We start from the raw sequence: 10,234 nt of genomic DNA, 5'->3' as shown, positions 1-10,234 counted from the left end.
CCCCTGCCCCGCCGCGCGCGCCCGGCGCCGCCGCGAGCGCCGCCTGCTGGTCGCGCGTCAGCATCAGTCTGTACCGCTCCACAAACACCGCGTGGGGGTACCGCGTGGGGAACCCCGCCCTCGACACCCGCGCGACCTCCAGCACGCCGCAGCACCGCAGCTGCCCAAGCACAAGCTCAGGGCAGAACGCGCCCGCCGCCAGCGCGGCGTTCGGCTTGACGCAGCGCACAAAGTGCAGCCCGGTAGCGTCGAGCGTCGCCAGCAGCTCCCGCAGCTGCCGCCCAAACCGCCCGCTGACGGTTGCGTTCGCGCCAGAGCCCCCGCCGAGGTTCCCGCCGGGGTTTGCGGCGCCGTCAGCAGAGGCAACCTCGGACAGCGAGGCGCCGATGTTGGAGAGCAGCCAGCTGTCGCTGTCGGAGACGATCCCCAGGAGGTCAGGGTTCAGGGCGTCCTTGTTCTTGTCCAAAAAGCCGGGGGCACTGTAGGCCACGGGGCCGGCGTAGTGGCGCAGCAGGAATTGGTCCTTCGGGGAGGAGAGGTGGCGGTGAGGACATGTGTGTGTGTGTGTGTGTGTGTGTGTGTGTGTGTGTGTGTACGCGCGTGTGCCGGCGCCTACGTAATCTTGAGTGTGTTCTGTGTTGGGTGTGTGCCATTCGGATGAGAAGCAGCGTCTAACGGCAGAGGTGCACTGGAAGACACTAGGCAGTCGCGATCAACACCAGCCACATCCAAAATCCCAAGCGTGCGGGTGTCGCGCGCATGCGAGGGAAATACCGCGCCCGCCGGCAATGCCAGGTCAGGCCTTGGGTCTGCGCACCGGGTGCCGGGGGTCGGTCGCAAATATCTCGTTTGCGCCCATGGCGTCGCGCAGCGCGGTGACAAACGTTTCGTCGGAGGCCTGCGCAGCCATGGCGGCACGGGAGCGTGAGTGCAGGCCGGGGCGTGGCTCAAGGTGTGTATGTTGGCTGCATGCGAACCGGCGCGTATGCGATTGTCAACTTGCAGGCGCACTGGAGTGACAGCCGCTCACAAAAGCACCCACTATTGCGACACATGCAACGCTGGTAGCACGGCAGTGCGTTGCATCAAGCGGGGACCCTGCGGCAGAGCGCTGCGGCTGCACGCGCCGGCCAGCAGCGCGCTCAAACTCCACCATCAGAGCCCTTGCCTTGGGGAATTTGCACTGGCTGTCCAGCACAGCGAGCACACCCAGGCCCCTGGGCGGCATCGCGTCAATGGCTTCCAGGCAGGCGCTGTTGTCGGTCCACTCCACCTTTGGTGGTGAGAGCGGCCGTCCCAAAACAGTCGGTGCGCGGTTTTGGGGTTGGCAGGGCAGGGGGAACGTGGTGAGACGTGCCACCAAAAGGGAGCCATGGGTGATTGGGTTACAGCTTGGGACATGATCTGTTGATCTTGGGCTCGCATCGTCCTTGCTCCCCCGTTCGAGCCACCTGTGCGGTTGCCTGTCTGCAGTCGTGCTGCTTGCATGTTGACACGCATGCCGGTAGCGGCCCAACAAGTCCGCGCCCCCCCTGGGCCCCCCACCTTCGTCCAGTCGACCCCCTCAGCCATGTACTCCTCCTGCTCCAGGGTGAACAGGTGGCGCGTGAACTGGGGGTGGGGTAGGGGGGCAGAGGGGTGGGCTGAGGAGTGGGCTGAGGAGGGATGGGTGGGGACAAGAGCAGGGGTGTCAGGATGGGTCGGGCAGGTGGTTGGGTAGCTGGCTGGCTGATTATGGTGAGCAGCGCGAGCCGCATGCTGCTGCAGCCCATCGCGCAGGGCTTGAGCATCATGACGCGCACCATCACGCCCCGCCCCTCGCAAACACACATGTCGCCTCGCCCCGCCCCTCAGGCCCGCCCCACCTGCTGCTGCAGCGCCTCATTTGCGTAGTTGATGCACAGCTGCTCGAAGCTATTGGTGTTGAACGCCTCAAAGCCGTATATGTCCAGGATGGCGATGAACTGACCGGTACCGCGGCGACCGGTGTCCAGGGACTCGTTGATGCGGGACACGACCTGAGAAGCCAGGCGGACGCACATGCGGGCGCGTGTGTGTGTGTGTGTGTGTGTGTGTGTGTGTGTGTGTGTGTGTGTGTGTGTGTGTGTGTGTGTGTGTGTTAGTTGTTTTGTGAAGGGCTGTGTCAGTGCAGTGGTAGCGTCCCCTTAAGCTGCTCAAACAGGCCAGAGGTGCATATTCAACAATCAACTGAAACCACAGCCTCAGGCAGCGCACCCATTTGAACACCCCTGCGTAGACGGCCTTGGCGAGCGCATTGCGCGCCTCCGCCGCCTCGTCAGCATTCAGGTGCTTCACGATTAGATCGTTGCGCGCGCGGATCTGAGTGCCAGCGGAGACGAGAAGCGCGGGGACAGGTGGGACAGATTGCAGAGAGCAGGCGAGGCCGAGAGGGTGTTGGGGTGGTGCTGCTGAGGGAGGTAATCAGAGCGACAACCTTGCACTGATGCGCAGAAGCATAAAACGGCATAGTTGCAGGGACGGTCAGCAGCAGTTTACCCTAAAAAACCCTTGACCGTAAAAGCGTGCCGCACCTTTTTGTTCGTGAGCGCGTGAGCCAGCGCGTCCTTTTCCACCCCCAGCATCTCCGCCGCCGCCTCCAGCGCACCGCCGCTGCCGTCGCAGCTTGTTGCGACGCGGCTGCTGTCATCAGTCACCGCCTCAAACTCCAGGTTGCCTAGCCACAGCACCCCGGACAGCAGCGCAAACAGCGCGTTTTGGTGATCTGGCGAGATTCCAATGTCGGCTAGCGCCGCCTTGACCTCTCCAAAGTCTTTGGCATCGTCGACGCCAGCGATGTCCTGCAATTATGAAGCACATCGTGTGCATGTGTGTGTGTGATATGCGTAAGAGTTTAAGTGCATGGAGTGGGGCATGTGAGTGGACGCACTTGTAGTTGTGAACTTGTGCGTGAAGTGATGGGCTCGTGGCAGCCTGCATGTGTCCCTCACCCATCCCTGTGCACGGCCGATCGTCATCCCGAGACAGCCCCCTCAAGGCTCTCAACTGCACTGGGCAACCTCCACAAGCAACACACACACACACACACACACACACACACACACACACACTTCATGCCGGAATGCTCTCGCACAGCCCCACCCTTGATGGATGGCGCACCAGTCCATGCGACCCCTGACCACCCACCAGGCAGCCGCTCTGCGCCAGGTACTGGAAATCCTGGGGGCGGGCCGGCAGCCGCAGCGCCGCCCTCAGCGCCTCGTCAGCGCCGCGCACCAGCTGGTAGAAGATGTGGAAGGAGCGCTCCCCTGGCAGGCGGCGCGCCTTGGGGGGAAGGCGACCGGGCAAATGATTCAGCTTTTTGGAGAAGAGGCTTCAGTCCTTGCCGCACTCGTGCTGAAACGCGCACGCACACACACAACGCACCAGCAAGTACGCACGGGTGCAAGCACACGTATGTGTGCTGCCAGTTGTAAACGGTAGTGCAAGGCTTGAAATGGCGCACAAAAGTAGCCGAAGCGTGCAAACACATGCAGTGCACATAGTCAGGTGGACTGGGGCCCCACCACGCGGCTCTTCTCCAGGAGGTAAGTGCGGATGCGGGCGCCGCAGATCTGGTGTGTCGCGTTGAAGTGGATCTCCACCAGCTTGCCAAACCTGGGGCGCCAGGGGGGACGCAGGCGCAACAGGTGAAGGGTTTTGAGGGGCGACGCGGTCTCAAAAGGACCCGGTGCGTCGGGAGAAGGGGGCGGCTGGTGTGCAGCAAGCATGGCGGCCCGCCGCCAATCCTCCTTTCGACGGCCGGCTGCCGTAGCTTGCTGGGGGTGGCGCGGTCAGGGGACAGACTGGGCCGCGGCGCTTGCGCACGTGCGCGTGCACGTGTGCGCACGCGCCTGCTGCTGTTGTGGTTGCGCAGCGTCTTGGCGTTGCCGAAGGCCTCCAGCACCGGGTTGGTCTCCAGCACGCGCTCCTCTATGCGCCCCGGGCCGCCCGCCAGGGATGCCAGGAAGCGCATCGCACGCTTGGTGGTCTCGGTCTTGCCTGCGACGATGAGGTGGGAAAGAGGGGGTGGGGACAGGGAACAGGGGCAATTGCAGGCGGATTTGCTTCCCATACAACGGCAGTTTGTGCTGGCAACTCTGGGCAGAGAACCATTAAAAATCACACACACACACACGCACACCACACACCACACACCACACACAACACACACGCAGTATACATACGCACACCTCGTCTCCTACCCAGCGCAAGCCGCTGTGCACTCCACTGTCGCACCCCCGATTTCCCCCCACATGAGCACCCCGGCCCCATACACTTGCTGCGCGCACAGGCGTGTGAGACCACCGCACCTGCCCCAGACTCCCCGTTGATGACGATGGACTGGCTGGCGCCCTCCCGCACCATGGCCCTGTAGGCCGCGCCCGCCACCATGTACACGTGGGGCGGCAGCGCGTGCAGCGACTCGTGCGCCACCGCTGCGGGCAGGCGGCAGGCCGCAAGGCGCGCGTTTCCGCAAGGGGGGCGCGTCAGCGAGCGGTGAGCCGCGGGTTTGCGTATCCGGCCGTGTCAGTCGCCCCGCTCACTCTGCAGCTAGAGAATAGCCGCGTGACGGTCCCAACCCCCCCCCCCCAACACACACACACACACTTATACACACACACACACACACACACACACACATACACACACACACACACTTATACACACACACCCTGCGCCCAATCACTGCGGTCCACGTGGTGCCACCACGCCCGCCCAACTGCTCGCTGGGGCCCAATATTTTTGAGCCCGCCTGAACCCACCCCTGTATTCGTGCTGGATCTCTGGTGTGTACAGCGGCAGCTCCTTGCAGGGGTTGAGCGCGATCAGCACCGGGCCCGCGCAGGTGTAGATGTGATCGGCGGAGTACCGCAGCTGCAGGTTGCCCAGGATGGAGGGCTCGTTCAAAAATGACAGCTGAGTGAGGTCCGGGATCGCCGCCTGCAGATCCGGGTTTGCGGGCAGCAGGCTGGACGCGGGGACGCCCTCGAGCACCCGGCCGGCCATAGGGCCGGACAGAAGCGTGACCACCGCTGCGGGCGCGGCGAGAGCCGCGCTGCCAGCGCGCCCGTCGGCGCCCGCCGCGATTGTGGAGTCGGCGGCCGGCAGCGGCTCTCGCAGCTCAGCGAGGATCCAGGTGGTCGCATCCTGCCTGTACCAGACGCGGCTGCCGCGGTCGAGCGCGCCAATGGCGTCGTCGACACCAGTGGCCCGGGCACCACTGGCATTGCCGCCTCCGCCGTTTGCGATGGCGCTAGGAGTCCCGGGCCTGCCTGGGGACCTCATTGCTGCTCAGATTTGTCCTGCTGTGTCAGCAGCTGCGGCTGGGCATCGCCCCTTGGTGACTTGGGGCTGGTTGTGCCAACAACACGGCTCGGGCTGGGCGGGGCGGCGCCGCCTGTGCGGACGCAGCGCAATGGCGTTCGGCGATCGCGCTGGGGTGCTGTGAGCCAGTATGAAGTGGCCTATGATCCAATTTTACGTTCGTTTTAGCGTCGTGGGTGCTGTAGAGGCCCGCGCGTTGTCGGCCTTGACGATGCAGAACATCAACATGGGTTATATGGACCGCTTTCTTGTTGATTTGAATTACTGCTCATTTCCTTATCACGCCACGCACCTCAACACCTTTGGCTGAGCAGACCAGCGAGCGGTAGGCCACGCCAGGTCTGATCGTCCACCGAGCCCTCTATCTCAGCTAGAAGGGGCCAACAAAGCGGTATCCGTTGCACTCTTCAATGATTTCAATCCTCATTATTGCTGAGCGGCGGGGTTCCATGGCGTTCGCGGTGGCTGCAGCCTCATCGTGAAGTGCCCTGGTCATCAGGGGGCACCTGACGGGAACCTGTCGCCAGGTCTGTTGCTAACACAAAGGTTTGCGAGTTTCGTTGAGAGTGGACAAGCGGGGTTGATTCTGTAGGAGCCTGCGTACCGCTTGACTTGGCTAGCGGGGGCTGTGATGTCAAGCTCACAAGGGAGCGCGCTTCCTTGTTAAATGTGGTGCTCCCTTGGGCTCAGGCAGCACAGCCCACGCCAGCCCCTTGGTAACAAGAATATGACAAGTCCATAAAAAAGTGCATTGTCAAACAACCAGCCTTGTGAATACACAGCTCAGGTCCATAACAGCAGTCATCGCGAGTACTGCTCCTCGTACAGACCCAGCGCGCCAAAAAGGTAGCCCTGTTGGGTGGGTGGCGGCAAGCCAAACAGGTGTAGGCACGACCGCAGAAGACAGTTGTTGAGCTGCTCAAAGCCAACAGCAGCGCAGGAGGCTGCATGGACAGAGGGTGGATGAACGCGACAGGCATGTGTGCAAACAAACTCACCAAACACCACATTCCCCAATTCGCCCACCTTGATTGCAGGGACAACGGGGCTCTTGCCCTTGCGGCTGGCGAGGACGCCGGCCCCCACAGCTGTGACCACGTGGCCGATGAGCGGGACGAGTGAGAGCTTCTGCAGCAGCAGCTCCGTGTCTGTGGTTGTATGAGTCGCAGTTGAGTGGTTCTGTGAGTTTGCACCAAACTGAGGGCGCAAGCAGCTTGCAGAGCGCAGCGGACGGTGCCTTTGATAGTAGTTGCAGCATTGGTTGCAAAACAAGCAACACAAAAGAGCGGAAGAGGACGAAGCAGCAGTTCCGTGGCTGGCGGTTTCCTCTGGCGGGGGTACTGGGGCTGCTGAGCCTACCCTTGGTAATAGCTCCGATGCGGCTCCAATCCCCTGACCAGGCCGCGTCATACAGCATGAGCAGCAGCAGCAGCTCCGCGATCTGAAATTTCAGGCGCGGGATTGGGAAGCAGGGCGGCCCAGCATGCCACCTAGCATGCATAAGTATGCTGCGGGGGGCTGCAGAGCATGCGGGCCATGGAGGCACACGGCACAGTGACCGGCATGAGAGAGCGCTCCGCCGCCCTGTTGAAACGAGGTTGGGCATCCACCCGGCGCCTGCGACAGCGAAGCGCACCTCCATGGCGAGGTAAGCAGGCGTGCCAACGAGCTTTGCGACGCCGCTGGGCTCCGGCTGCTGCTGGTCCGTCGCGGCTGCTGCAGACGCCTGCGCCGGCTCGCCGCCGTCCTGCGGCAATGATCTTATCTGCATGCCGCATGCAGGCGGCGGGTGCATGCGCGCGTGGGGGAGCGTGAAGCCGCGTAGGTGAGGGTAGTCAAGGGCGAGAGCTTGCGCAAGTGCAGCAGCGCCGGGGTCGCTTTACCTGTATGCTGAAATATTCCTTGTGTCCTGGTACTCGGCAATCGGCAACAGCTTCACGTCACAGCATTCTGCTCACCAGCACGCCCAAACCCCGGTGGTATGGCTGCAAATGTGTGGGCCGCAGAGGCGCGCCGCAGCGTGGTGCCCTGCAAAGCCCGCGCAAATGCTGTTGCTGCGACGGAGACCAGGCTGACAAGCGCGCTCCTCTTGCCGAAACCGCCATCTTCCGTAACTATATTTGCTGTGTGCTCTGAACGGCTTCGACCCGCGGTCGAGGACTTGGATGTATGATAAGCACAGATCGCGATGTCATAACAAGCACAAATTCGTTATCGTAGTCGATATAAACACACAGATGCTCAGATGCTACCCTTGACGTAACTACAGTTGATACCAGCCATGGCCGGAACCACAGAGCTCTGAGCTCTTACTCACGTTCGGTATCACTCGCACTTGGACTGTGGTCACTCGCAATCCGCCCACCACTCTGTGCCTGAGACAACTGGACGGCATCATATTTGAGGTTACATGTATAAGGATGTAGCCCGTATGACAGACATGCCAGGTCATCAAGCATAGATTGTGGCACAGCGCCCTGCATAGAACCGGTACTAGAATGCAGCGACTACGCCCCGGCGTGCAGGTGTACGGCGCACAGACAAGGGGTAACTGTATCGATGAATCGTCACGGCGGGCTGCATGAAATGATTCAGGTAATGGGGTGCGAATGTTGCAAGGCAGGCCCTTTGATGATGCCTCTGTTTCTTCTCGCATCCTGTTTGCTTGCCACAACTGCATGCAACGCAGGGGGGGGTCAGAGTGACATCAGGTGCACAAGGGGCCACAGGGAAAAGAGTGGCAGGCTGGCTTCCCTGCCGCGCTGGGTGGAGCTGACAAGGTGGAACCCCGTGGATGGAGCAACGGCACGAGGCCGGGACATGGGACACGAGACCCAGCATGAGCAAAGCGCTAACCCAGCACACAGGCGTCTGTGCCGCGCAGCACGTGCCAGCACACAGACAAACACGACAGGAATCATGATAAAACTGGAAGAGACACGGTCAATCGGCTTGGACTCAAATTGGGGCGTGGCTGCTGTAAGCAGCCGGCCGCAAGGCAAGCTCTGGAAAAAAAGCGTGGTGGTACGAACTCAAGTCAAACCAGGGCGTGTCCCACGTGGCACCAAACAAGGACAGTCGAGAGGGATGAAACAGGACCAATATGAACAGGCCCGTTCTCAAACAAAGACGCCGGCGCGGCGCTCGGGAAGCGACGTTCCGGCCGAACCGGCCACGGCGGCGGACGCGCCCGCATGTACCCTAAACGGCCGCGCAGCCCACGAAAAACACCCTGCTGATATTCTTCATCACAGACAGCCGGCTGCGCGAGCAGGCCTCAAGACCTGGCGCGCCCTCACGCCGCCACAGGCCGGTAGGGGCGCGCGTAGTCGAGCGCGGCCACGACCGCGAGGAACGACGCCACCACCAGCCCGCCCAACGCCCGCAGCAGCCGCGCCGCCCGCACCCGCAGCGCGAGCCACCAGAACCGCCGCTTGCCCCGCGCGAGCCGGATCGCGCGCGCGTACTGCTGCTCCCGGATCTTCCGCGTCGCGGCCGACCAGCCAAACAGCTCCACCTCCGAGCGCCCCGCCGCCCCCAGCTCCCGTGCGGCCGCCGGGTCGGCCACCAACCGCCGCACGTGGCCGGCGCAGGCCGCATAGTCGCCTGGCGCGTACAGCAGGCCGGTCTTGCCTGGCTGCGTGAGGATGTCGGTCAGGCCGCCGGCCGCGACGGCGACGACGGGGACGCCGCTGGCCATAGCCTCGAGGACGACAAAGCCCAGGGTCTCGGTCTCGGAGGGCATGACAAATATGTCGGCGCTGGCGTACGCCTCGGACAGCTCCTGGCCCTTCATCATGCCCTGAGGGGTTTGGTGGGGGAGGGGTTCGGGGTCATGAAGAGGTAGCAGGCTGGACGAGCGCACGGCCAAGGGCAGTGCGCTTGTGGGGGCGCAGATGCGCAGCAGGTGAGGCAAGAAAAGCGAAATCAGACATGGTGCAACGCGCCGACACCCACAAAGGTAGCGTGGCAACAGCCTTCGCAAACGTTTGCACGCCAAAGCCCTCGCGCCAACTTGTTGCCCACACCCCGGGCGCCTCACAACCCGCCCACCATGAACTTGACGGGCAACCCCGCAAAGACGCGCTCCAGCTCCTCGCGCTGGGGCCCGTCGCCAACAAACGCGAGCCGCGCGCTGGGCACCGCCTCCAGCACGCCCTTGAGCACCGTGAGGTTTTTCTCTGGGGGGCGAGGGCGGGCGATGGGAGGGATGGACAAGGTTCGAAAGCGGCGGGTTGAAAGCAGCCGCAGCAGGAACGGGGTGGTGGTGTGCCGGTCATGTGGAAGCTGAAGGGCTGGCTGCATCCCGTTGGCGCAGCAGCAAAGTGCGACGTTGGGCCAATTAACCCAGAGAAATCGCTTCACAAACCGGCAGGTAGTGCACGCTTGCGCCTGCAGGGATGTCCCAAACACACAACAACCGAACGCGACAAGAGGAAACAGCAGGAGCGCGGTCAAACGCAGTCAACGCGCAGTCACCTGCTCCCAGGCGTCCGACGTATACGAGCAGCGGCGCCTCGGGGTGGCCCTCCGTCATGCGCAGCCGCATCTCCTCGCTGCGGTGGCGGGGGTGGAAGACCTCCGTGTCGACGCCGCGCAGCCACACGTCAATGCTCTTGGGCCGGCACTTGTTTTTCTCAAGCTCGCTCTGGTGGGTTCGAGGGTCAGGCCGGATGCCGGATGGGTTCAACGGGTTGGACGGGATAGGAGACATGAGGAAATACAGCATGCCAGCATGCATCAACGCCAGGCAAAGCCAAACAGACGCGCCTGGGCGGGCTGCTGCCCTGCACAACTGCAAGTCCAAGGGTGTGGCATCATGCGCCCGCAGGAAGTCAGGCCTGACCCGCACGCACCATGGTTGCTCCTGCTCACCGACCTTCACCCC

The 10,234-nt window shown here is 62.8% G+C and overlaps 3 protein-coding genes across 3 annotated transcripts in view; all 3 read right to left on the bottom strand.

Annotated features, from left to right (window-relative positions):
- The window catches only part of MNEG_0305 (Myosin-9), a gene marked incomplete at both ends in the record, with an annotated part of 8,235 nt that extends 2,928 nt beyond the window's left edge, over nucleotides 1-5,307 (bottom strand). The window contains 12 exons of the mRNA XM_014051200.1: nucleotides 128-523; nucleotides 818-898; nucleotides 1,154-1,273; nucleotides 1,546-1,611; nucleotides 1,866-2,018; nucleotides 2,236-2,340; nucleotides 2,553-2,819; nucleotides 3,166-3,303; nucleotides 3,546-3,626; nucleotides 3,869-4,020; nucleotides 4,332-4,457; nucleotides 4,785-5,307. Of these exons, the coding sequence (XP_013906654.1) occupies nucleotides 128-523; nucleotides 818-898; nucleotides 1,154-1,273; nucleotides 1,546-1,611; nucleotides 1,866-2,018; nucleotides 2,236-2,340; nucleotides 2,553-2,819; nucleotides 3,166-3,303; nucleotides 3,546-3,626; nucleotides 3,869-4,020; nucleotides 4,332-4,457; nucleotides 4,785-5,307 (2,208 nt within the window). The remainder of the gene's footprint in view (nucleotides 1-127; nucleotides 524-817; nucleotides 899-1,153; nucleotides 1,274-1,545; nucleotides 1,612-1,865; nucleotides 2,019-2,235; nucleotides 2,341-2,552; nucleotides 2,820-3,165; nucleotides 3,304-3,545; nucleotides 3,627-3,868; nucleotides 4,021-4,331; nucleotides 4,458-4,784) is intronic.
- Nucleotides 5,308-6,147: 840 nt separating this feature from the next.
- On the bottom strand, nucleotides 6,148-6,988 carry MNEG_0304 (hypothetical protein; the record flags this gene model as incomplete). The annotated part of the gene is made up of 4 exons (XM_014051199.1): nucleotides 6,148-6,198; nucleotides 6,373-6,494; nucleotides 6,706-6,787; nucleotides 6,983-6,988. The coding sequence occupies 4 exons, from the start codon at nucleotides 6,986-6,988 to the stop codon at nucleotides 6,148-6,150; spliced, it is 261 nt and encodes an 86-aa protein (XP_013906653.1).
- A 1,653-nt stretch (nucleotides 6,989-8,641) lies between these two features.
- MNEG_0303 (sulfoquinovosyltransferase) lies at nucleotides 8,642-10,205 on the bottom strand (the record flags this gene model as incomplete). The annotated part of the gene is made up of 4 exons (XM_014051198.1): nucleotides 8,642-9,148; nucleotides 9,400-9,527; nucleotides 9,826-9,994; nucleotides 10,203-10,205. 4 exons carry the CDS (start codon nucleotides 10,203-10,205, stop codon nucleotides 8,642-8,644), a joined length of 807 nt encoding a protein of 268 aa, XP_013906652.1.
- Between the last annotated feature and the right edge of the window lie 29 nt (nucleotides 10,206-10,234).

This window comes from Monoraphidium neglectum, assembly GCF_000611645.1.
Source record: "Monoraphidium neglectum strain SAG 48.87 unplaced genomic scaffold scaffold00022, whole genome shotgun sequence".
In the NCBI taxonomy this organism is placed as follows: Eukaryota; Viridiplantae; Chlorophyta; class Chlorophyceae; order Sphaeropleales; family Selenastraceae; genus Monoraphidium; species Monoraphidium neglectum.
The sequence above is the reverse complement of the archived record's forward strand: the minus strand, read 5'-3'. Positions and strand labels throughout refer to the sequence as shown.